This window comes from Excalfactoria chinensis, chromosome 3 (assembly GCF_039878825.1).
Source record: "Excalfactoria chinensis isolate bCotChi1 chromosome 3, bCotChi1.hap2, whole genome shotgun sequence".
Taxonomy (NCBI): Eukaryota; Metazoa; Chordata; class Aves; order Galliformes; family Phasianidae; genus Excalfactoria; species Excalfactoria chinensis.
The window spans coordinates 77,189,485-77,216,491 of record NC_092827.1 but is presented as its reverse complement, the minus strand read 5'-3'; the positions used below and the strand labels follow the sequence as shown (position 1 = coordinate 77,216,491).

Below are 27,007 nucleotides of genomic sequence, written 5' to 3'. Positions count from 1 at the left end.
TTCACAGCTCCAGCAGCAGCACCAAGGTCGTGCCCAGAAGGGTCTGGAAAGGCCCCGTTGGGTGTGCTGTCCTGAGCGAGCCCAGAGCAGGGCCTGGATGAGAGATGCTAACAGAAAAGTCACCAGCCTGGTATGGCCCTCTGGGTGTTGTCCATTATTGCTTCTTCGCGTTGGTAGCAAGGTACAAACAAGTCAGGGAGCTTCAGCAGGGAACAATGCTGCAAGGAACAGCCGAACGCTCTGCGGCTCAGAGGCTGCTGCCACCGGCAGACGGGGCTTCACCACGGGGCGGCCTCCATAACCCCGGGCCTGCTGGGTGTGACCCTTCTCGGAGGGCAGGGCCCGCCCGCAGCCAGCCGGGCGCAGCTCGCGGCTACTCCGGCACGAGGAGGGGCAGCGCAGCAGCTTGAGCCGCACCGCCATGGCGGCGGAGGGGGCGGCCCGGCCGTAGGCAGCTCGCTCATGTGGCCGCAACTCCAAAGCCGGAGGGACGGTTGGGCCCCGCCAGAGGGAGCCGGAGACCGGCAGCCCGCGGCTGAGGTAAGGAGAGGTAGCCGTGCGTGGTGGAGCCCCGAGAGCTGGCAGCGGGGTATTCCCGGCCGTGTCACGCTGCCCCGGGCGGCTCAGCCGCAGCCCGTCCCTACGGGCCTGGCGTGGGGTCCTGGGGTCTGTAATGAAGCCGCGACGGCCAGCAGCTCTGCAGCTCGCGATCTGCAATTTGTATAATTCGATTTGACAGCAATTCCATGGTCATTATGCTTATTTACGAGATGCCCTGCGAGGCGCTGAGTCCCCACTCGGTTGTTTTCTTGGCTTTTCCAGTCACGCTGTCGTAAGTCGCTGGGTAATTCCTGGGCACGGCCCTGTGCTGTAGCTCCTGAGGTGCTGCCGTTTGTGCTAGGATGGAGTGTGGGGTTTGCTCACCCCTGCAGCCCTACCTGACATTTCCTCAGAGATTCTAATGCCACAAGTGTTTGCTGCTTCTGTTCTAAGTTTGCAACTCTTTTTTTTTTTTTTTTCTGCTGTGTTTACCTTCAGGTGCTTGTTAATTTCTGAGGAAGGCAGGTGCAGCTTCATTATGTCAGTTTCTGAGAGCTAGATACCAAAAACAACTGGCACAATTAAGTGTGGCACTGTTAAATGCCAGAAAACATTAATCACAGCTGTCCTTGGAGCTGCATCTGAGGCCTGGATCAAACCCAGCGAGCACTCAATTGAGGTGTAGGAAGAGCTAGGTGAGTCAGCAGGACTGCCAGGCAGTGTTCTGAGCGTGGCACAGCCTCTAGATCAGATTTCTTATCTGAAAGGGGCCATGAGGTGTTGGCACAGGCTGCACAGGAAGGTGGTACAGTCACTGTCCCTGGAGGTGTTGAAGAGCTGTGTGGATGTGGCACTGAGGGACATGGTCAGTGGGGGTGGGTTGGTGGTTGGATGAGATGATCTTTGGTTTTCCAACCTTAATTATTCAATGAAAGGTATGTCATCCATCCTCACTGGAGTCTGTGTGTTAATCACAGTATCACCAAGGTTGGAAAAGACCTACAAGATCACCCAGTCCAACCATCCACCCATCACCAATAGTTCTCACTAAACTATTTCCCTCAACACAACCTCCAAATGCTCCTTGAACACCCATAGGGTCAGTGACTCCACCACCTCCCTGGGCAGTCCATTCCACTGCCTGACCACTCTTTCAGAGAAGTAATATTTCCTAATGTCCAGCCTGAACCTCCCCTGGCACACCTTGAAGCCATTCCCTCTGGTCCTATCACCAGTTACATGAGAGGCCAACCTCCAGCTCAGTACAACCTCCCTTCAGGAAGTTATAGAGAGCTATAAGGTCTCCCCTGAGCCTCCTCTTCTCCAGACTGAACATTCCCAGCTCCTTCAGCCTCTCCTCATAAGGTCTGTGCTATAGACCCCTCACCAGCTTTGTTGCCCTTTTTTGAACATGCTCCAGGGCTTCTGTGTCTTTCTTGCAGTGAGGGGCCCTAAACTGGACACAGTACTTGAGGTGTGGCCTCACTAGAGCTGAGTACAGGGGGACAATCACTGCCCTGTTCCTGCTGGCAACACTGTTTCTGATGCAAGCCAGAATACCATTGGCCTTCTTGGCCACCTGGGCACACTGCTGGCTCATATTCAGCCCAGCATCAATCAGTACCCCTAGGTCCATTTCCTCTACCCAGTCTTCCAGCCACTCTGCCCCAAGCATGTAGTATTGCCTGGGGTTATTGTGGCTAAAGTGCAGGAGACGTGGCATTTGGTCTTGTTGAACCTCATCCCATTGGCTTCAGCCCAGCTCTCCAGCCTGTCCAGATCCCTCTGTAGGGCCCCACTACCCCCAGGCAGATCGACACTCCCAGCCAACTTGATGTCATCTGCAGACTTACTGAGGGTGCACTCGATGCCCTTATCCAGGTCATCAGTAAAGATATTGAAGAGGACAGGCCCCAGCACTGACCCCTGGGGAACACCACTCATGACCGGTTGCCAGTTGGATTTAGCTCCATTCACCACCTCTCTCTGGGCCCGGCCCTCCGTCTGGTTTCTTACCCAGCCAAGCGTGTACCTGTGGAAGGCATGGGCTGCCAGCTTCTGCAGGAGAATACTGTGGGAGACAGTGTCAAAGGCTTTGCTGAAGTCTAGGTAGACCACATCAATAGCCTTTCTCTCAGCCACCAGACAGGTCACTAGATCATAGAAGGAGATCAAGTTGGTCAAGCAGGAATGCCCTTCATGAACCCATGCTGGCTGGGCTTGTTCCCCTGGTTGTCCTGCATGAACCTCAGAACCTCTGCCTTTTCCTTATCCTCAGTGGTCACATTCCCAGCCTCATCCAGTAAAGAATGGAGATTCTCCTTAGTCCTCCTCTTACTGTTGATGTATTTGTAAAAGAGTTTCTTGCTCCTTTTTATCCCAGTGGCCAGGTTGAGTTCAAGTTGGGCTTTTACCTTTCTGATTTTCTCTCCACGCATCTTAACAACTTCTCTGTACTCCTTAATTTTAAGAAAGTTTAATTCAGACAGTTGCCTCCATGCTCCTGGGATACAGACTGGATGGAATTCCTTGTTGAGCAGAAATGCCTGCAAACAAAAGCGAGCTCTTATTCTTTCCTTTACATATCCTCATCATAGGAGAGGAGATGGAGGTGTCACCTCGGTATATAACACCTTGTTAGAGACACTGTGCAGAAAGAGAGATTGCTTTCTTTGCAACCTCGTGACTTCCAAAGTCACATCTCTGTCTCCCTTTTCCTAGAAATAAGCCTGCAGCTTACTGGGAGAGAGCTGGAGTGCTTGTTACCTCTGTCACTATGCAGAAAATAACACATGGGAAAAGGGAGTTTGGCTCCTGCATGAGCGCCTTCAATCACTTGTGTGCCCAGAGCTCTGATCCCTGCCTCAGAGACTACACAGTTGTTACAGCCATTAGTAACGGTCCTTTGGGAAATGCTCAGTACCAAATGCTGCCTTCCCCAGGTGCATGTTTCAAGTCTTCAGGTGTTCTAATAGAGGAGACTGTTAAAACAATGGGCAACAGCTGAGTGAAGGCTTTTCCTATTTGGGATCTCAGTGCTTTACTGATGCTTGAGACTTCTCCTTTAAAAAACAACAACAATTGGAGAAATTATGATATGATCCTCTTTTTTTTTTTTAACATTTTCTGTCAATTTAACTATTTCTGTATACATCTAAATGGCGTGAGTAATGTATAGATGTATATCCGTTCAGAAACACAAATGACTGCTTTGGGTATAAGCAGAAGAAGCCCAGTGTTTTAGAGTCTAACTCCATGCCGCCGTGTGCAAGTACTGTGAAAATGGCAGGATGGAGATTTCAAAGCTAATGGAACAAACGATGTCAGCACACGCGTGTGCGAGGTGTGCAGATGAAAGGTACAGAAAGAGCTTCTGAAGTGGCATTTACATACATTAGCTTTGGGATTGTATGCACAACAGGCAATTACACAAGAGTTAATAAAATAGTGGTAATGATTTGTACCGGGTAATTGAAATTTATGAAGCAGTTTTGGTGTCTCTAATAAGGCTGTGATGGCCTCAAGTAGAGATAATGAGTATGACAGGAGTGACTAGCATGAACAAACTCAATTAGTGCTGCGTTCGTCAAACAAAAACAGTAAAATATTTTTTTAAGTGTGTGGATGTTAGTATCATCATTATATAAACGGGAAACTGAGGTGGGGACGTAAATCATACTTCAGTTTGCTTTGCAACTTAATACAAAAGACAGAAGTGGGATACTGCAGTCTTCCATGGCAACACCCTTTCTCCTGCTTAGTAAAGTGTTGGCTGTTATTACAAATAATGTGTAAAGTGACTTGAAAACCCAATGCACGTTTCTGCAGGAGCTGCTAGTGTGCTCCACACCAGTGGTGTGCTCCCCAAACTGCTGCTGTGTTTTGCAGTTTGAATCCTTTCCCTGTATTTGCACTGCTTTAACTGTAACTGTTATTTAAGTGTTGAGTTCAGTCTGTAGCTGTTGGCACAGAAGCAAGCTCGTGCTCTGGGATGCCGCTATCTCTGTCTGTGCCTTTGAGGTGTGTGACGGAAAGGAAGAAGGGAGATGTCTGAATGTAACAGTGTGTTTGAGCAGGGCTTGCTTTTCTAAGTCCTGTCTCTATGCATAGGGTTTACATTCAGGTTAGTTTTGTACTTTGTGTACCACAGGATATATTTCAGTGGTGGTGGCAAGTGCTTTTCCTATAGCAGAACGTTCAGTGTAATTTACAAATAAGGTATTGGCCATCCGATTGGAAAGGTCTTTGCTTTCTGTGTTCTGTGGGGCTTCAAGCTGTACAGAACATTGAGACCTTGGTGCTGGGAAGGCCTCGCTTCTCTTTGTGTTCTTGTTGTATTGAGATGTCTGTCTTTTAAAGAAAGCGTGTTCTCTGTAGGATAGAATGTAACGGCATGGAATAGGTTATTTCAGCACTGCCACCGGGTCACACATGCTTCAGAAAAGCCCTGCATTGTAGTGCTCTGGTTGCTGGCAGCCAGAATTGTTGGTGTGGGGTTATTTGGAAGGATGCAATTAGAAGGGATGGGAAAATTCCAGGAGTAAGGCAGTAGGAGTAGTGGCAAAGAAGGCAGCCTGGTCAGTGTCGAGTAAGGACTGTGGGTGGCGCAGAGGTTGGAAGTCAGGTAGGAAGGAGTGGAGTACTGGTGAGAAGGCATGAGGAAGGGGAAAGGCTTGCAGAAACAAAGATGTTTTTGCATGGGCACAAGCAATTATGATCTCTTCCCGCTTGTTTTGCTTTTAATAAACATCCTGATCCCTGCACTGCATGCTCTCTGGACAGCATGTCACTTAATTATTTTTCATTGGATGGAAAAGCTGTAATTCCACTAAATTAAAAATAGAGCTGTAAATGGGCTTGGTTTGATCTCTGTGGCATCTGTAGCGGAGGAACAAGATTAATTTCAGCAATTAGATGTTAATTGATGTCTGAACATGTCTATTCCTAGAAACAGCAAGACCGCATATAGCATAACTAGCACCATTAAAACAGCATCGTCTCCCCTCTGTGCTCTGCAAGAACAGAGCTGGAGGGGGGAGCTTGCCAGGGACACTGGTAAATAGAGCAGTGGGGATGCTGAGAAAGGAACAGACACTCATGATGGGGAGGAGGGTGGGCAGCCTCTGAATGGTTAAAAGCTGGTGGTTAAATGCACAGAGTGTTACGGAAGAACTGTGCTTTTGTTTGTTAAACATAAATCCACTTTATTTTCATTTCATTGCTGGTCAAGTCTGCTCTGAGACTCACATCATAAGCAACTACAAAGGTTTATTACCTTTGATGAAATACCCGATGAAGAAAATATATATATATATAGTTTTCCAAAGGCCAAAAAAATATACTAACAATTTTGATTAAATGAAATAAGAGGTCACTGAATCTGGTCTTTAACCTACTGTGTGTAACAGCTTCGGCTACATCCATTTCAATAATGAGATTCTGTTTCTGTGCTGCCTGTGCCTTATATATGAAGCACCATGCACTGTATATATTTCATTTTGTTTCCATTTTACAATACGGTAAAAATCTTTTTCAACCAGAATAGATGCTAGCCTTGGATACTGAAGTGCTGAATAGAACAATAAATCCTGTGCATCACTGGCCTGACTTTCATCCAGTAGTCTCAAAGAGCTTTATAAACATCAAGTAATCTTTCCAGCACGCCGATCGCAACTGGGGGGAGTATTACTGCTGTTCTGCAGCTATTATTATTAATTTGTATCACCACATCAGCTTCAAGACTTTACTATGTACACAGTGAAAAGCTAAGCCCCATCCCAAAGACCTTTTGAACAATTGTAAAGGCAGAAAAATAGGATCGAGATACAAGGGGCTGAAGGAACACAGGATAACGGGAGAAAGAAAATTAAATATATACGGAAGTGACCAGTGTTGGAGCAGCACGATCTGCCCAGCTGTTGTCGTCTACCTTCTGGGCAATGCAGCAGAGATGAGACCTGAGGAAATGTGTGCCTAAGGTGCTCTCGGAAAGGTTGTGTCAATATTAGAAAGAAAAAAATTGTAGGCTGGAGGTAACTGAACCGTGGAGGAGTGATGTACTATGTATGGTAGTACTATGCATGGTAGGAATGAAAATGGAACCAGTGAGTTGAGGCAGGGGGGAAGAAGAGTGGTCAGCTCCTTGCCTGTACAGAAACCTCAACAGAGTGAACGTGGATAGTGGGTGTTACAACAGAGTTTGCTCTTGTCTGTGCCCTGCGATAATCTCAATTTGGTATTCCTTTTCCCAGACATCAGAAGAAGGGAAGTACTGAGACTGTATGGCTGTGTGTGGAACCCTGCACGCTGCCTGACCACCTGAGGTCGGACAGTGAGTTGCAGCATGTGCAGAGAGTGCAGTTCTGGTGATTCAGCAACTGAAGAGGCAGTTTTAGGAGGCAACATCTGTCGGGTTTGGTGCAGTAGTTATTAAGTCTTATTAACCCTTTGCACCTTCATGCAGTAGTTATTAAGCTGCTGAGTGGAGAAACCACTTTGTAGAGAAGAGTGTTTGTGACTCCTTCATGCAGCTTCTATTGCATTAGAGCTTCCATTGTCCAGTTCCACCCTGTCACTCCACTTCTGCGCTTCTTGTTTTTACTCCAGTCTCCTGGCTGCTTTTGGTAAAGATGAAACAGGATTTGCTTTTTTGTCCAAGACAGCAGTCTGCCTTTTGAGTAGATGACCTCTAGTGCCCAGCTTTTGTCAGCAGTGTGGGCAGGCCCAGGTCATCCCCTGATGTGAGAACCATTTTGGGTTGGAATGAATCTTAAAGCCCACCCAGTTCCAACCCTGTGCCGTGGACAGGGCCGCCACCACCAGCTCGGGCTGCCCAAGGCCCCATCCAACCTGGTCTTGAGCACCTGCAGGGATGGGGCACCACAGCTTCTGTGAGCAGCTGTGCCAGCACCTCACCACCTTCTGAGTAAAGAATTTCTTCCTAACATCTAACCTAAAGCTCGTTTTGTTTTAAGCCCCTTGCTGCTGAAGCTTGCTTCTGTAGCTGGAGCCTGTGAGCTGGCAGAACAAACCTGATTAAGTCTTTGTGCAGTTCCAGCTCTGTATGCGCTTCCTTAGCAGGAACCCTCAGTGGGCTGTGTGGGGTGGTTGCTGTGTTGGGGATTTGTGGTCTGTGATTTGTACAAAATGGCTGTGCCTAACAAATTCCTTCTGCAAAGACTGTGTTCCTTGTGTTCTGCCACGCTGGTCCTGGCTTCTATCTAGAATCTTTTGCATTTCCCATTTGTGCATTCCAGTTCGCACTTCCATGTTACACTACAGCGTCTGCATCTCTTCTGGTGCAGTCAGACTTCACAGCCATTTTGGTGCTGGTCTGTTGCAGTCATCGATGCAATCCCTTGTAGCTGTCAGTCTCCCTGAAGATGTCACTGAAGCTGAGAATCCAGCTCAGAGGCAGTCAGCCAAGCCTGTGGGGAAGAAAAAACCAACCAGAAGAACCACACTGTGCATGTCAGAGCAGTGTTTTCCTTTGCCTGCTGGCAGGCTGCTGCGATCCTCCTAACTTTGGTGAGGGAACAGAAGTTCAGGCTTGGTCAGTTCATGGGTGGGGGGCTGCTAAGGAAATTCAGGTGTTGCAAGGAGTGTTTTGTCATTGTTGTTGTTGACAGAGGAGGTGGCATTCCTCTCTCTTCAAGGGCAACCTCAGTACTTCAGTGTGATAACAGGGGATGTTGTCCTTCTGGAACTGCCATCATTCACGCACGACATGAAGATTGCATCCAGTTTATTCTGCAGTTTAAAACATCCCAAAGCACCGGGATTCTTACTCTGCATGGTCTCCCTGCATTTCCATGTAAACAGCTTCAGTGCTGCCTCCCTAAATCTATGTCCATATGGTAACAAGTGTTTGAGGCACTGTGTGTGAAGGACTATATTTGCAAGAGGAGATGAGCGTGTCTCAAGTTTTACTGAAGTGCTGGTGATAAATAGTAGCTTACTTAGAATACAAGGTTTGAGTTTATACCAACATGAAAGTGGTGTTACTTTGCAGTGGGTTAAAGACACTCGTGGCCTTGGCTACTGCTGCTCAGTTGACACACTGCACACCCTGGTAACTCCATCACTTACAGCCTTACAGCTCTGTAAAGAGACAGTCTCCTTTGGATATGATCTTTTCCTTCCCACATTTCATCCTTGAATGAAATGTGTAGCGTTGCCAGTGTGCTTGGGAGGGCGGTGATTGACCTGCGTTTAATCCACACATTCCAGATTGTTCTGTGTGAAAATGGTTGGGCTTTGTTTGCTACAGTGTAGGATACTCAGCAGAGGGAAGGCGCTCTTCGTATTCAAGGTTTTCTTTCTTTAGGAACAAATTCTTCCCCATCAGGCTGTGTAGTGAGAGCTGCTAGCGAGGCGAGGTCTAGCAGTAGCGTTTCATAGAGAACACTTGGATTTTTGTAGCACAAAGGATAACGAGCTGTCCTGCTGCCTGGTGGCACCTCCAAAGCGCAGCTCTCAGGCACTCACTGTGTTCCGAATGCTGTGTGAAGCGCTTCAGTTCTCTGGCCTGGAAGTGCTGGGTACCAGTGTTTCACATTGGATTAGAAGCGTTAGAAATCTTTCTTCGTTACATTCGTACTTGTGACTGCTGTAGAGACTCGCACCCAATGCTCCTGACGATGTTTTAGCTTTTTTCTGCTTTATAAAATCTAAGATGAAAAAGAACGTAATGAGCTGCCTTATCTGTGCAGTTCTTACTCTTCTCACTTATGAGAGGAGCTGCTTTCTTTTCCTTTTCTTTCGCTACTAATTAATTTGATCCTCTCTTTATGTTGCTGAGGGTAAGATACTGCCGTGCATTTGGAACAAGGAGGAAAACATCATAAACAGTGTAAGACAGTTCAGTTACCACTGTGAACTGTGCATTAACTGCATTAATTTCTCACCTTGATCTAGCTTGACAGAATGACTTGAGCATCACCGCATTGAGCAGCAGTTGATTTTTAAGTGCCTTCACACTTGATGCAACCCCTGGTCCACACATGGCCATCTGTGTGCAGCATGGGAAGGTTTGGGCACTTGAAAGAAGACTCCTGCTATTTGAGTGTGGATTTGGAGAATCGCACAGCACCTGATTGTGGAGTTCAGGTGCCCTGCCTGATTAGTTCCTTATCGTCCCACGTGTGACAGCTGGGTGTTAGCAGAGTGTGTTGGTGTTACAGTGTTGTCTGCGTGGGTCTGTGTGCACTTAAAAGAGGTTGGATCTTAAACGTGCTTCCTTTGTGCCTCTCCTTTTGTGTAAACAAGGCTGAAATTGCAAGTCTGAATTTGCATTGTTACAGATGTTCTGGGCCAAAAAAACCTCTCTTACTTTCAAGATACTTAATGATCATGAAGATAATGCAGCTTTAATGGTAGTCCTTACACTAACAGGCAATTCTGTTTCCTTTGATGGAGATTTGAGCTTTTGTTGCTGGAGCAGATGATCTTCCTGCCCTGGAGCATAAAGTAGACATGTGCATAGCAGAACTTAGAGGCTTTTGGATAGTTTGCCTCGTTAATGTTTTTAAGCTTCCATAGCTGCCCAGCTTGTAAAACCTGCACAGTATGGGACTGTTCCCTATTTTATAATCATTGTTTAATTTGGTTGTTGCAGTAAAACAGTGAAAACCAATTAATTTCTACCTACTTAAGCAGTTTGCATGGATGAAGCTTCTTGTGGCAAACGCTGATGCACGTGGAATGGTCTGATGAAATGTTGAGGGGCAGAGGGTGGGGGCCCCAGATTAACTGCTGTAACCTATCCTGCCTCTGCCTAGGAAGCCTCACAGGTAATTGTTTTAACTGCTGGGTAAATCAAAGGCAGCAAAATGTTTCCAAACAAGAGAAAAGCAGCTTAGCCAAAATACGCTGTCTTGGGTAGTAGGGAGATGAGCTGTTGGAGTGGGTCCTGAGTAGGGCCACAAAGATGATCAGAGGGCTGGAGCACCTCCCCTATGAATATGGGCTGAGGGAGCTGGGCTTGTTCAGCTTGGAGAAGAGGAGGCTGCGGGGTGACCTCATTGAGGCTTTCCAGTACCTAAAGAGAGCCCACAAACAGGAGGGGAGTCAGCTCTTTGAAAGGGTAGATAACAGCAGGACAAAGGGAAATGGTTTTTAAGTTGGATGAGGGAAGATTAAGGTTGTATGTCAGCAGGAAGTACTCTACAGAACGAGCAGTGAGGTGCTGGAACAGGCTGCCCAGAGAGGCTGTGGATTCCCCATCCCTGGATGTGTTCAAGGCCAGCTTGAATGTGACCTTGGGCAGCCTGGTCCAGTATTAAATGTGGAGGTTGGTGGCCCTGTCTGTGGTGGTGGGGGGGGAGGTAGGAGCTTCATGATCCTTGAAGCCCCTTCCAACCTGAGCCATTCTGTGATTCTGTGAGATAGAGGGGCACAGTATAACTGTAATTAATAAAACAACAACAACAACCCTATTTTTATTGTTCAGGAGGCATTTCTTACAGTTTAACCTGCAGGGTTCAGTCTCTGACAGCACTGATTGGCTTGCAAAGTCTGTTTCTTGTATTCTGATATTCTGGAGGAAGTGTATGGGAAGAGACAGAGAACAAATGAGGCACCAGCGCCATGCTGACTAATTGGGTATATCTGCAAACAGCAAAGAACCCCAGCACTGCAGTCAGGAAAATTCTCAAAGCCTGTAGATCTAAATGATGTTGGCAGCCGGGAAAGGAAGCTGCAAAAAGGGAGAACTCCTTAAAAACATTTTGATTTCGGATTCACACATCCCATTTAAAATCAAAACAAAGAAACCCAGAGCTGTAGCACAAAGCGCCTTCCTGATTCCCACACAGCTTACTGAGCGCGTAACTCACACATCCCACACATCCCACTGCCCAGACAAACCACCCAGAGAGAGCAGAGCTGCTGTGCAGGTTTGCAGGCCATGTGGCACACAGTGCTCAGCTGTCCATCACTTGAGGCCCCACGCTCCTGCTAGGCTCATGGGGACTGCTAGGAGCTCGGTTTCTCTATTACTGTCATTTGTTGACATCAAGGACTAGGGGTTAGAAAAGATGTTATTTCTGGGACTAAACCAAATGCTGCTTTATTGGCAGCTGCCTTCTGTTTAGTTGCTTCTTTGTAAAGGGAAGAATATTGTCTCTGTAGCTCTTTGTGGCTTATGTTTTGGCTGCACATCAGATCAGGCAACAAAAGGACCAGTTTAACGCCCTTTGAATGGAATGCAGGCAGCCCACTGTCCCCTGGTCTTCTATTCATGCTCAATGACGTTTTACTTGGCTGCAGGAAATTCAGTGTCTTGGGGGTGCTGCGGAAAGGCAGATTCAGGGCATGTCAGTTGAGCTATGATAGGAAGTTGTTGTTTTCCTTTTCTGGTGAGATGTACTGGGTGGATGGGCTTTGTAACCAGGGGTAGGGCTGGTTTGTTCTGGTTGTTTGTCTTCTTGTAGCTACTGTGGAAGGATGAGGACCTTGCACCTTCTGTCAGTAACAGATTATATTCTCAGTTAGGGAAACCTTGTAGAGGGGGTAGACATGTGTAGGGAGTCTCCAGCAGAAGAGACAGAGTCCCTCTCCTCTTCCATAAAGACAGTGTAAGGAGGGAAAAAGGATTTGCTTTACAACTTTGCTACTGACTGCTTTCCCAAGCACAGCTCAGGTTTTTGTCTCTGTTTAAGGAGAGGGCTCATTTTAGAACCTGGTAACTAGAACATACTTTGGTTCGGTTTCTTGGGGTATTCTGATGTGCTCTGAAGCACTGTGACACAGTTGCATAACGCTGTGCATTTAATTTGTCTGCAGAATTGTTATCAGCAGCATCAGACTAAAAGTTTTCTTGGAGAGCGTCATCTGCAATCTGCTGCATACAGGGTCTAGCAAACTCATTTGCATGGCATTGAGGTGTTTGGTGTTTCTTTCTTGAGGTTTTCATTAGCAGCCCAAACAGTTACAAGCCTGTGTGTTTCTCTGATACCATGGCATTTCCAGAGGGGCTCTTTTAAATGCCAATGGAAAGGGAAGGAATCTCAGTGGTCAAAATGAAGGAGCTACTAGATTATGTAGAAACAAGTTTCATTGCAGACGGATACCAGAAGTGTTTACATTATGTATTTGATGCTTCTCTTCTCGGCTTTACTTCTCAGCTCTAAATGCTGCAGTTCAATACTTTTTATCCATCAATCGTTAGATAAATCTAGATGTGAAACTAATTTGCTACCGAGGAGCTGGGCTATGGAAGGGGAGATATCCATGGGAGCTGGAGGAGAATTTCTGCTTTCAAGGCTGCTAGAACTTAAATGAAAGAAAAGTCCCTTAAACCCCGACCTTGAGCTCCTGGATTCCCTTTGTTCGTGTTCTCTTCTAGGAGCCACATACTGGCTTTATTTACACTCAGTGAAATGAATCAATGTGTGACACTCTCCTACACACAGGCAGATGCTAATTTCTGGTTGGAATGGTTTTTTATTTGTGTGTGGGGGTTATTCTGCAACTAATACTGTCAGAAGGCTTCTGAATAGTCTGTATTTATCTAATGCTTTTTAAAGTATTTTGGTGCTCTACAAATGTACTTGCATGCTTTGATTCTGTTCCCAAAGGACAGATACCTTTGGAGGAAATACAGACGCATTTCATAGAATCATAGAATGGCCTGGGTTGAAAAGGACCGCAGTGATCATCTCGTTTCAACTCCCCTCTATGTGCAGGGCTGCCAGCCACCAGACCAGGCTGCTCAGAGTCACAGCCAGCCAAACCACCTCTTAGTGTGAGAAGGAGAACAGCACTTCAGCTAACCCTAAGGACTCTAATGGCTTGGAGAAGTTGGTCTGATGTCCCCATCTAGTGACCTGTCCTTTTAGAAATCATACGTGTCTATTTCCCATGTCTTGTGAATATCAAATACTGAGCCAGAGCATTAGTTCAGTGTGAAGGCAGATAAGTTGTGTCACATCTTGGCACTGGGCGATCACTGATACAGGGCCCATCCTACGCTTGACTTGGATTAGCAGGGTGTAACCTATGAAATAATATGGCCCAGGGCTCCTATTGAGCAGGAAGAGACTAAAACTGTGGTAAAGAGATCTGTTGTTTCTGATTGTGGAGAATGGGTTTATCTATTTTCATGTACCTACAGGTTGGGTCTCTAATGAAAGCTGGCTTCTGCAGGAAGCTCTGCCTCCCAGATGAGTGAACGAGCGCTGTCAGTTCACTGAATCAACAGAGTTCAGCTGTGTTCTGCCTACAGCCTGGCTTCCTGCAGGGGCTGATCAGCACTCGTCTTAAAAAGCAGCCAAGCATTGCCTTTGTTGGATGCCAGGAGGATGTCCCACCCAAGTCATCATCCCCTTCCACCCACTCAGTCTCCACCACTCAGTCTCTGAGTGCCATGGAACACGTGGCCACTGTTGGCACGTTGGACTAGAGGGGGTGGTGTGTATGAAGGAGGCTTGTGTGGGACATGTGCGTCCCTTTAGTGACCTTTGCTTGTCAACTATTGAGGCCCTGGTTGGATGAGGGACAGTTTTGTCATAGACTTGAGTAGCCCAGCGTGGCCTGGCGAGTCCTGCACTTCTCCCTTCTCTTTTACAGCTTTTGACCTGGAATTTGCCACAGTGCTGATCTGCTGCTTGTCTGAAGGGATGAACTGGGGGGATGGCACTGCAAAGGAGGAGGGAGAAGCTGGTCTGAAGCCTTTTCTTACTGCTGGTGGAAAGGGACTGCAGAGTAAAGGCAGATCATGGCCAGGTGGCATAGAGGGAGAGCGCAAAATTAATTTAGGAGATGCCATCTATCTCCAGCATTACACACTGTGCTGGTAGCGTAGTCCACATCACTGCCCTGTTCTCCCGTGTGTCAGGCATATTCAGTATGTACAGATACACAAACAGAGCGTGATTCTTCTTGGGTGGCTTTGGGCGGTGACTCCTTCTCAGAGGTGGCATTTCAGTGCACTGGGGATACACGCATGCTTTAGAGCAGAGTACGACTTCTCTATCCTTGCCAGATTATGCAAACAAGTTGCTGAACTGCCTGCAGATGAAGGTCGCATGCTCTGTAACCTGTGTGAGTGAGACCACGCTGTGGGTTCCCTACTCCTGTTGTAGCTCTGAGATCAGCTTCCACATCCTCAAGGTAGGTTTTTTTTCCCCCTGTGTTTGTCTTAAGTCTTAGTTAGGGGCTTCTCACCAACACATAATATGCTGTTATGCTTTCTCTGCAATACCTACACGCCACCAGAGAGATGTCACACAAAGTCTGGTTAGAACAGTTTGTGCTGTGCAGTTCATCTGCTGTGAACCTTTGAAGTTCTGCCGCCTTCATCACTCCAGGAGCTGGCATGCAGCGAACTGTTAGTGCCCAGTTGTGCTGGCACAGGTCGGGGCCCAGCGGTCACTAGCAGCAGACACGATTATTTGCAAGCAACATTGCAGGACGAACGTGCTTCTGGCTGAAACGAGCAAATCATTTGTTAATGTTTCCAAAATGCAGACTGTTTACCTGCTAGCTTGAAGTTAACGTGCTGGTGGAGTATGTGCAGGGAAGCGTACACAGGTTCATGGGCAGAAATCGCTGCTTCTCACTTCTCTGTTTTTTTCTGCATGCGGGGTTTCAATTTCTTATTTACATGCTTTCAAATAGAGGACACAAATTAGCTGTTCTAAGACTAATGCTGTCATTCTTATGTGCTTTGGAATAGCAGTGCTCGAGTACTCCTCCTTTGCAGTATCCACAAGCAGTTATTCACAGTTAAGCCCTCTAAGACAGAAAATTGCACCAAGAAATCCATAAGCACTAAGAACAGCGAGGGTCAGGCTGTCCTACTGTGAAGAATTACATGGTGCGGGATGCCCGTCACCTTTTGTTCCTTCTCCTGTTAAAGCCTCAGCCTCGGCTCCCCGTGTGCTCTCAGTGAAATCAGAAGGGTTGTATTCAAAATACATTTCAGTACTAGAGTTACATTTTGCTGCCTTCTACAAAATCCCGTGTAATCTTCATGGTTTATTCAGCTCCATCTGACAGGTTTTATTTTCAGGCTGCTCTCAAGATAAGAGCTCCTCCTTGCTCCAGAAAGGTGCTAGAAGTTGGTTACAGAAATCCAGACCGTGGTGATGTTAAGTGACCGAATCGAGGCTGCTATGAAACAAAAGGTCAGTGCTGCACCAAGCTTTGTGCCTTGCTGGATGTATGCAAATTGCACTGGGCTAACAAGTTTCAGTGCCTGTGAACTGACACAAGTTCCATAGGCTGTTTAATTTCCTCTCTGCTATCAGGCGAATGCTGATGAAACCCCCCCAGAACGCACAATTCAATCACAGACCAGCACTGTTGTGTTTAATACACTGCAACTCTTTATAAACAGCTTTATTGTTTGACACAACAAAAGTGATTAGAAAGAGCAGGTACAATATACAACTGAGTTGCTTTGGGATGTGTGGGTGATCGGTCCTGTGAATCCTGAGGTGTTGCAGGGTTTGGGATACAGGCACAGAGCTCTGCTGCAGCCGTGGAGCAAGTGGGCGACTCCTGCATGTGTGCAGCTTAGGCAGTGGAACTGGCTTTACCTTCATCATCCAGACCGAGAACAGCAAAGGCAAGGAACTGGTTCCGACTGACAGGGTATGTCTGCTTTGGGTCCACCTGACCCGTGGTGTCCATGTCAGTCAGTAGTTGTTCAGTAGTTGTGGCAGTTAAGAATTGCTTCCATGAAGCTCGATGTAAAGAAACCAAACAAACCCACAGTATCACGTTGTGCTGATACTTTTGAATCCATATTACCTAGCAAACGAGTGAGAACTTTATATTTTACCTATAGAATAATAACATTAGGATAACTAACAGAAAAATAAAGGTAGAACAGACAAAAAAATGTATCCTTGGATGCTCGATCCATACTGATGTCCAGTACCTGCAGGGGTGCTACCAAACACTGCCTGCGTGTCTCTAGAGGCTGTAGCATCCACGTAGCCTTTGGGTTCCTTGTACTGGTGGAGTCCACAAAGAAAGGTAAGAGCACTGAGGAAGGGAATTACTGGAAATACAAGTCAGCCTTACAGTGCACTAAGACACAGCTCTGGGAGTTGTGTAGAATAAGCAGCAGCAGCCCTTTAACACTTACTTAAAAATAACCTTTTCTCTGCAGTCAGAAACAGCTACTGGCAATACACGCCTCAGTAGCTTTAGATGTGATCATCTCTGCTTTTCTGTTGCCTTTGCCCAGACTCTGAACATGACGGTTTGGGGCGGTGGGGGGAGGGCTGCTGGGCAGAGCAGTTGGTGAGAGAGATTCTGCACAGGGTGGGTGGAGCAAACCTCTAGAAATCACGGCAAGCTCAGAAGCCAGGGAGTAGAGGAATGAGGAGTAGAGGAATGAAGGCCTGCACGTGTGCTAGAACAGAGGCTGACACAGCTGTCTGAATTCAGCAGGAGCCACTGCCTCAGACTGAGCTGAAATACTGCTATCGAGGTAACAGCTGGAATGAAATCAGCAATGCCTGTTTATCTGACCGTGTATCTACCTACATACGCACACACAGGAAACTCCTTACATGTATCTCTACACACACACATGTACCCTCATGCTAGGAAGAGCAGAAGAAATGCTATTGAAAAGCACCGGTGACCCAGCAGTGCTCACAATTCCACAGCTTTTAGCGTGCCCTCAACCTCCTCTGTTGTTTTGGAGCAGGCAGAGTGTTTTAAACAGAGCAGTGGGTGAGCATAACGGTGCTGCCAGGGCTACGTCCGTAATTACTGATAATGTTGAAAGTCCAGCAAATGCAGGCAGTGGTACGTGCTGCGATTCCAGAGGACTGATAAAAGGCACATGGGTGTGTTTGATCCCCAAAATGTAATTTGATTTGCCAGCAGATTTGTGTGCACGGTGTATGAAAGTGCCTGTTTGGAACTATGATGGCAAGACCTGAGGCTGAAAATCAAAACCAGAAAACCCGAAGTGAGCAGTGCGACTTGAAGGCACCTGCAGGATTCACAAGTAACTGCTGCTTAACTGACCACTACCTTCATTTATATAACCATGGAAGGTAATGAAGGAGAAGCTGCGTGCAGCTGGAATGAAGGTAACACCTCTGGCTATTGTGCACACCAGGCAGACTAGCCAAAGAAGCATGACTTACACCAGTCTGATACAGGCTGCTCGGTTCAAACACTTCTAGCCAGCCATCATTTTAAACTTTAATGCAGACAGGAACAGTTGTGCTCACCAACAGAGGATAATTCAATATTTAGCTTATTCCTGGAGCTCATCATCTTCAGCTCATGCTGCTGCCAACTGCAGGCTGCTGCAGCTCGGCTCTAGAAACAGGTCTGCTTAAAGCTCATGGGAATCTAAACAAATGCAGTGTAGTTGGAACGCTGCATAAGAAGAGATGAGCTATTGCTGGAGTTAAGAATAAATTCCAAATTCAGCTTATCTAGCAAAGGGCTCAGACATTTCTCTTTTGCCCCATCCAAGAAAGTCTTGCACTTGTTCCTTGGAATAGCAGAGATGAGAGGAAGCATTTCAGGAGTTAACGGTGAACCTTTTTATGAGGTTTTGTAATGCAGAAATGCTGATCGTGCAGACTTTCCTTTCCGAAGATGATAAAATGCCATGGCTTGTTTGTTTGAAAGGATTGCTTCTGTACTTCAAACAGTCCCCGAATACCTTAAGAAGAACACAAACAAGATTTCAAGTGTTGTGAGAACCCAGAAGAGATGTCCTTCTGGTGCTGCATTTCAGACTGAGGGATGCTTTGCTTTCAGAGAAACCAAGTGTTCCACGTTCTGGTTGGTGCTATTGCTGAGCTCCCTGGGAACAGCTGCAGGGGGAAGGAAGGAGCCTTCGGCAACTCAGAAAAGAATAAAAGGGATGAAGCAGTCAGGAAACAGCGAGCATCATCTTTTGTCCTCTTGTGTAAATGTAGAGGCAATGGACAAGAGTCCATCTCTGTAATTCTATTCTCATTACTTACACAGTCCCTGTGCTGAGCTACAAGGTGGTGGATGTGATCAGTATGCAGTTGTCAGCGTGCAGCCTCTGCCTCCTGCTTTCATGCCTCCTTTCCTCCTGACACAACTTCACGTTGCAGGATGAAGCACAGAGAGTTTATGGGAAACTGTATATGAGCAATATAATAAAACTACGGTGGGTTTGGACTATGGTGGGCTTTTTCCCTTCAGAGGTTTCAGGAACAGCAGAACATCCGGAACAAGTGAAATGATGTCTGCATGAAGCTTCAGTTAGTGACAAAACAGCCTGTCACTGCAGTACAGAAGCACAAGAAGGTTATCACTTTTATGGCCCAACATCCAGCTTTCAGTCTCCTTAAAGCAAGGTGTGGGGAGGGGGGACGACTTCCAAAGGAACAAAGCCGGCACCTTCTGTTCTGTGGTGCATACTGAGAACTCAAGAAGAAAAACCATTCAATCCAAACTACTTGACCAGCTGCACACACTGACACCTCAATGAAAAGGAAAATGAATAAAGAGTAGGAGATGGAAAACATATCCTTGTGATGGCTGCAAGAACTGCTATTTAAGAGTGGCTCTTTGCAGCGCTGTTAGTTTGGTTTCTTTGAAAAGCTGCATGTAAACCCACTGCTGCACAAGTTCGCCACGTCAAACATGCAATGTGAATATTTTCCAAGTTTACTCTTAGTCACTATCTTTTCCAGTGTGGATCTCCATAGAGTAGACACAGAGGCACTCTCACGTAAGGTTCTGAGCTGCTTACACTACGACTGTACCTTCATACAGCAGTTCTGCCACAGCAGCTTTTGTGTTGAGCTGCTGTTTAATGCTTACACTACTTGTGTTTTGTGAGGATTATAACCAGGTATTTAAGTGATGAAATAAACATCTGGTGCCAGTAAACACAGTTCATTTTAAATCACGTCGTCTAAAAACGTTTCCATTTGTTTTCTATGTTTAAAAGTACCCGGGAGCATGCAAAATTATTTCCAGCACAAATTGGCTCCCATCTCTCTGTGACATTAAGGGATTACTTCAATTAGACCCTCTCTTTGCTGCTCTGCTGACGACTGACTGCAGTAACTACAATATGACAAGGAGATTATCAATTCATTTGTCTTGGCTCTTCTAACTGTGTGCATCACGCAGGCAGTGCGAATGGGTGCTGTCAGTTATTGCACTGGTGCAGTTCTTAAGGCTCTGGTGTAAAACCTCTGTTTATAATGATGCCATTAATATCAGTTTTCTTCCACGGTGAGTCTTTGTACTGATACAGTCACCGTAAGTTAAAAAATATGTTCTTACACCTCGGAGATTTTTATACAGCTGGTAGCGCACCCACAGAAGGAACTGCAAGGACTGCAACGTGAACGGAGCAACACAATGAGTTGAATATAAACAGGCTTCAAGAAGTATTCAAGAAGTCAGTGGATTGCAGATGTGCCAAAAGAAGAAAATCATGCAAGATTTGAACCTATTCATCACCTTCCAACAGAGTAGATTAAAAGTACTTAGTATTACTTTTGGACTGCTATATTTGCACCAGGGCTCTCCTACGGTGCTGCCTGTGCACTACTGAAGAGCAGCTCAAGTTCTCTCATTTAACAGCCACATCACTTCTCACTCAAGACACAAAAGTGACTCAAAACAGAAATCAGGTGTAATTAAGGACAGGCTGTTGTCACAACGTTCCCAGGTGATTCTTATTTTTCCTGAAAGCCTCAGCTTGCACCCAGCTATAGGTTTGACACTTGGAAACAGGGAAGAGCTGTATTACCCAACTTACCTTTCCTACAACACAGCCACGTTGTGCAAGAATCACACAGTTTGCTAACTGAAAGTACGGCAGCCATCTTTGAGGAAATAAAGGTGTGCACACTCCAGGAATGAGGCACAATTTCAATTCCAAACAATTTTCAAAGCTGTTTTAAATAAATCACCTTGCCGTTCTCTTCCTCTTCAATACAGGTCTATTAGCTTTGTGCTTCTACATGATTAAGAATCAACAGCTCTTCCTCGAGTCTTCCAACGAGTTGTACAGCGACTGCATGTGCAGAAGTTGTTCAAATGCATGAAAGGACACTGAGGACATTTTACAACCTCCGTGGCAGCGGCAGGGCACACAGCCGGCACCTGACCTGCATAGTAGCACAACCAACCTGCTCTTCTCATCTGACTTCAACATTAAACCGACCAATAGTCAGGCTACAGGAGACTGAGCCGGATTTGCATGCAAACAGAATCTCTAAGTGAGCTGGAATGAAGCAAAAACACAATTCTCCCCTTTTGGAACGGCAGAAAATACCGTTTGCCTTCCACCAACCGTGAATGCAGCTCTAAGTTACCGGCTTAACGTTGGTATTATCCCCGCTCAGATATTTCTTACATGAGCTTGCAGCAGGTTTACAGTGCAAAATAGCCAGACCTGTTGGAATAGGCAGAAAGGAATTCAAACTTTAATCTGATTGGTTTAATTTTTTTTTTTTTTTTTTTTTTTTAGCAGGAGGAAAAAGAATAAAGTTACAAGATTCTTTTAATATTTTCACAATGTTAAACTAAAACTGAGCTCTAGGCTACATGTGTAAGTAAATCTAGAACACAAAAGGGTTAAATAAGATCTTCTTTTAAGATACAAGAACTTAAGCTTTCTTTACGCTTAACAAACTTCACAGAACAGATACTGCAAAGGAACAACCCCGTCCCCAACTTCTTTGTTTAAAGTGAACATTGTCCATAATTCACACAAACTTTTACGTAGCGTTCTCGCGAGAGCCACCTTGAAACCATCTGTGCACTTGCAATGAGTTTAAAGAGAACGTTAAGGAGGAACAAAATAGCATCTTCAGTATTAATGCAGAGAAGTCTCGTGCGTCATTCAGAATGCCCATCAAATGCTATGAACAGGGTTTTGTAGGAAAAGAAAGTGCGTATCACAGCAGCAGCTGGAATCCATGCTTTTAGAAACTCTTCACGGCAAATGTAAATCATATCCTCGGACGGCCCCTTTCAGCAGGACCGCTTCCTGAAAACGCAGCACTTTACTGAAGGTTTTGCTGCTGGCTTCATATTCTCGAATAATAACTATAATAACAATAATCAATAAAAATAAAAATCGCTCGCCTTTTGGATAGCTTGCGTGTTATAGCGATGGGACACTTCTGATTTGCTTCCTGGCTAACTTACGCTAATACAGTCAGATGCTGAACGCGTGGGTGGAGATATGTTTAATTTTTATCTTTATAAATCAGTTATCTCCTTGTTAAATGCTTCTACCGGAGTAACAACGTGACTCGGCCTATGAGGAGTTAGTTACCTGCACCAAGTGGAATGGAGGATGACTCATCCGAGCGCTCTCCCGCCACGCTGGGGTTTTCCAAGTGATGGTTACTTCACCCCTCTGCTGTTTTCTCTACCTGCCCAGTATTTGAAAATGAGACAAAATCTTTTCCCTCCCTCAGGTTTTCTTACAGATGTACCTGATCGTTACCCTTCGCTTAGGATTAAGCTGGGTCACTTCAGTACAAATCATTTTTACCTGCGTTAAGCCCTGTGTGCAGCAGGAGACGTGCTGAATATTCTTTTTGCTTTTTGTTCACCAACTGACGAGACCGGTGCCATTCGGTTCAGCTCAGTGTGACATACCGTAATACAGACCCACGGGTCTAAGCAGAGCCCAAGCATTCTACTCCGTGTGATGCTTTTCATGTTCACTTTCTATACCGTCTTTGCAATAGGTTCGGGCAGAGATGTTTGTGAGAGCGTTCATCTGCATAGAGACAGGGCTGGTGTAACCCATGTGATTATCTCATTGACACTCTGATGTGAGGAAAACAAGCTCAATCTGATTCAGGGTGTTTCACTGGTTGTTCCCCAATACTGTTACTGAATTCCGTTTGCTACAAAATGTCCTTTTTTTCCCCCCAATATATAAGTCTAGCTACAGAAAGTCAGTCTGTAGAATCCAGCCATGGCTACTGTGCTGTGAATTAGCCTTATTTGATCAATTATCAGATACCTGCACTTAGCAAAAGGCAAACAAGAGCCAATCAGGTTTCGGCCGGTGGGAATGGCTGCACCATTCTGTGGTGGGTCTGTGGAATCTTCACACGACCCTCAGAATCTCTGTGGATGCCATGTAAAATGTATGCACCATTTACTGCTCTGGGATGGAGTTGGCTTTAAAGTGTGATCTTAATTTAACTGAGGAGGAAAAACAAACAAACAAACAAAAAACAAACAAAAAAACCCTGATAGGTTCCTTCTAGTTAGATATAAAAATTTCTCATAAGAATCTCTGTCCCCCTTTCTTTTTGGCTTCCTGGGAAGAACCAGAAAGATGTTCCTACCCCAACAGAATCCCTGATGCTGGTGACACTGCCTAACTCAAAAGCCACACGCGATGAAGGCACGAGTGACCAGTCAGGTCTTCTGGGCTTAAGCAGCTGCAGTTGCTGCTCGTGGTAGTATTTCACCTCCTCAGGAATAACCAGGCATGAAGAAGTGAAAGGCTGCACATTGAACAGTTTGTCTGAAAGCCACGTGCATAGCAAACTTTTACACCAGCTTCTATACAACTATTTGTGTTAACTCTGCAGCTGGAAAGTTCCCAGCGTAAGGCTTTTAGAGTGACTCCAGCAATAACAGAAGCCTTTGGATTTTTCTCGTTTTGATTAAATCCACTAGCCATGCTCAGAAATAATGTTTCTTCATGTTTTAATTTTTATACGGTGGCTAGCAGGCACCTTAGTAACCAGCCAGAAATCAATTTCACCCACCATCATCCCCTAAACTACAGTACCAGGACGGTTGGCTAAAGAAAGGAAACTGATTGGCTGTAGTCTGAAACTTGCCTAGTACAAGGTGTCTGGCTGACTTTGTCCTAAATAAGGCTAACATTAGTGAACTAAGAGAACAGCATTTGGTTGCAGTCTTGCACTCAGGAACATCCTTCGCCGATGCGTTGGCAAGATCTTCCTACTTTCCGATCCAGTTTAACCATTTTCATAATGGCTTCTTCACGTCCACGTCCCATGTGGTCAAATGTGCAGTCATGTTGTTCAGGAAGGCGATGTAGCATACAGAACACATAACCTACCACGGAAAGGGAGAGAGAGGGAAGAAAAAAGGACAGTTAAGGACTTGATTAAAGTGGCAGAATCCTACCCGAGTCACAAGCGAAGTAGTGCCTACTAAGGAATTACTCAGCCGCCAAGAATCAGTGCTGGCTTCACGCTTCTACTTATCTTCCTTTCAAAGCATTAATAAATGTCTGATTATTTACAGCATTTCTTCCGTGTTTATCAACACAGTATCAAAGCTCAAGTCACATGAGTGGTTTTTTGCCATACAACAGTACAGTCGTTGTCTCAATTTTCCTGTCTTTAAAATGAATGTGATATAGTGATAAGTAGTTTTGGAATGATACAGCAGTAAAAAGAGTTACACAGCCACAGGGTTCACGTAGTCCACCGTATATGAAATGAGGGCTGATGCTGCCTGAGCTGCAACGTTTTCCCTGAATAATGGGTACAAAGAGCATCAGTTTGCCTCCCACAGAATGCTTTATGTTGCTGCCAGTCCTTGAATGCTCAAGAGATTCAAACTACAAAATGATGATATTTGATGGATGGTAACGGATAAAACTGAGTGAATGACCAAGAATGTGTGCATGTGTGTTCGTGTGCATGTATGTGCAGTTCAAGTATTTCAAACTCCTGAACTATAAGACATTAATAATAGGAGAGAACAACAGGCTACTGTTATGTGAAGGTGACTGCTATGAAAACAGGAAAGGAAAAAGTAGCACACACAGAATTGTTCTTAAAAAATTCAGGAAAATTGACTTATCTTTGCTCATTGTCTGAACAGCACCAACTAGGAAAACACGTGTCCGCTATCTGTGGCTGGCTTTGAAACCCAGTAATAGGAACAGAGCAAGAAGTTTTCCATATTGGCACATGGAGTTCAGCAATACAGAAATGATCCAGACCAAATCGAGATCTAACAGCTCTCCCCTTGTGATCACTGCCTCTACTTCAATCTCAATCTGGTCACACAACACTGAGATGTGATGAATATCTTCCTCCAGGTGCCAAAAATTCAAGGTTTGGTTGTTAAAATGAGAACAACCTTGGAGTACAGTTTTAATGCTGAATTGGCAATTCCATCCAATTCTTTCTTACAGAAAGCAAGGACTGAAGTTTTCCCTTCTTATTTCTTGAATTAAGAGTTCAAGTTAAGGAACCAGTGTCACTGTAGGTGCAAGGACACATAAATAGCTGACGAGACCAGCCAAAAAAAAATAATCAGTCAAAGTCCACCAGCTTATTTGCAATGGAAGTGACAGAAGCAGATGCAGAAAACCCTTCTTCAGCAGACTGTGCTGAAGTCATTTCAGTTCCCAGTTAGGTAAGACTGGTTTTAAGTCCTAATGGTTTAACAGATTCTGTCTACACGGTTAGTTAAGTCTATGTAGAAACACCACCTCGCACGACCTAAAAGCAATACCAACTACGTACACAATCCTCTGCACAGTTTCAAAAAGCACCCTTTGGACAAGTTTGATAAAGCTAAAGAAGAAACACATTTAGAAGATGATTTATCACTTTCGAACATGACCATCTTTCACACCATCTCTTCTCCTTCTACAAAGCCTCTTGCCTTTTGTAGACCAGCTTAACTTCATGGAGTTCCTTTCTCCTTTGTTCACCCCAAGAAAACACAGTCTATTCTGTACTTTGTCATATCTTTATCAAACACATTTTAGTTCTTTTTAGAGCAACTGTTTCTATATGAGACAGTCACTTTAAAGACTGGAACTTTTGTTTTCTTTCTTTCTTTAAGGTTTTATTTAGAATTTAAAGGACTTGAATAACGGTACATGGCAGCTAGTTGAGTAACAGCACTTCCAAACATTTCTGCCATAAGTTCAGAGCAGATTTCTTCAATTAAGTTATAATGCAATACTCACTCTTCTCTGGTCTGGACATCAGGGGTTGCGTTCTGCAGTCTCTACGCACACTAATGCTTGATGTAGTTTTGGTACCATCAGCTCCTACAGCAGTTAAATTAACTTACTTGTACTGGGACGTATTGCCATTAAATGTGCTTATGTTCTGGTCCTTAAAACCAATCCAGATTTAGAGATGAAGCTTTGTCTGCTGAGCAGCTCGCCTGTTATGGCTATAAAGCAGAGTTGGATAAATGTGCTCTTTTGGTATATTTACTGTTAAGTTGATTATTGGAAAACATCAAATACAAGTTGCTTCCTTTAAAGGATTTTACTGCAGAAACACTCCTTTTAGCACATTGTAGCTAAAAGGCAAAATAAATAAACCCTCTGCTGCAGAAAAGAGCAGTGGAAAAAGGAATCTATCTTCCAACTGAAGTAAGTTTACTGTGGTCATCAACCAAAAATAGTTCAGACTTCCACTCCAAGCATAAAAGATGTAGATCTACTAAATGCAATAATACGTCTCAGAGCACTGCAGTTGTTTTCCGATATTAGAAGTAACCCATGAGTCACCTACTCACACCTCTAATGCAAACATCACAGAAAAAACATTACTTACTGCATCAAAACCTTTGAGCTCCTTTAAGTAGCCCAGAAACTACATCATAATCAGTCAACATTTCACTTCTGTTTCATCACTAGAGCATCAGTGGCTGAAGCCATGAGTGTGCTACGGCTCTGCCTTACTGGCACCCACACAGGTGACTCTTCTGCAGAGGAATGCTAAAACAACGTTCAAAGAAGTCTGCAATTGCACACAAGCAACTGTGAAGCTGATTTCATCATTCCTGAGGAAACTGCCGAAAAAAGGTAATGTGAGACGAAAGACAACATAATCAGCTTCTATTCAAGAGCAGAGAATAGAGCAGACCTAGTTCACCGTGTGTGCAATGAAAACTGACCACATTTTCCTGTATTCAAGAGCAGTGATGAACTGAAGCATGGAACGATGCTGAGAAAAATATTTAAACAAAAACCACATTTTAATTATTATCTTTGCCTTCAAATTCTCAAAGTGGTCAACTGTGAGAGTATCAGCAAAATACATGAAGCATCAGAAATAATTCAAGTAAATGGCATAATAATTCATGACACAAGCAGCAAATTGTAACTGGGGGAGGAGTGCCCCATTTTGTTCAATATTTTCTCTTTGTTCACAGAATGCGGTCAGGCTTTCTGGAACAGAAATGCCCATTAGGCAGATTGCTGCAAACCACCACCAGCGTGGCACAGTGCGCTGCTGGGATCACTCAGGTGGGGCTATATGGTCAGACGCTGCGTCTTCTAAATGCTGCTGAAGAACATGATGCTGTTACATAAGATACGGGTCTTAGAGATACAGGTCAATGAGTCCTGGCACTCAAACAGTGCCATAGCAGAAAGGAAATTCCTTCCCTCTTCCCCCAAAATTCTGGTCTTGATCTCATTGATGAAACATTCAGAAAACCGCTAAAGGAAAACTGGTTTTTTTCCTTGTTTGCAAGAATGCTTTGAAAAGGGGTGGAA

At 45.1% G+C, this 27,007-nt stretch overlaps 1 protein-coding gene and 1 long non-coding RNA gene across 4 annotated transcripts in view; one reads left to right on the top strand and one right to left on the bottom strand.

The window, feature by feature from the left end:
- The first annotated feature begins 269 nt into the window (after nt 1-269).
- LOC140250187 (uncharacterized) lies at nt 270-26,271 on the top strand. Of its 2 annotated transcripts, none has more exons than XR_011903117.1 (4): nt 270-540; nt 14,557-14,652; nt 15,554-15,668; nt 26,144-26,271. It is a non-coding gene; the product is annotated as an uncharacterized lncRNA (long non-coding RNA). The 2 variants fall into 2 exon arrangements; XR_011903118.1 differs by lacking the exon at nt 26,144-26,271 and adding an exon at nt 17,389-19,093.
- The window catches only part of ZFAND3 (zinc finger AN1-type containing 3), a 126,323-nt gene continuing 120,240 nt past the window's right edge, over nt 20,925-27,007 (bottom strand). For both annotated transcript variants that reach the window (XM_072332717.1, XM_072332716.1), the window contains exon 7: nt 20,925-23,580. In XM_072332717.1, the coding sequence (XP_072188818.1) occupies nt 23,426-23,580 (155 nt within the window). In that variant the 3' untranslated portion in view covers nt 20,925-23,425. The remainder of the gene's footprint in view (nt 23,581-27,007) is intronic.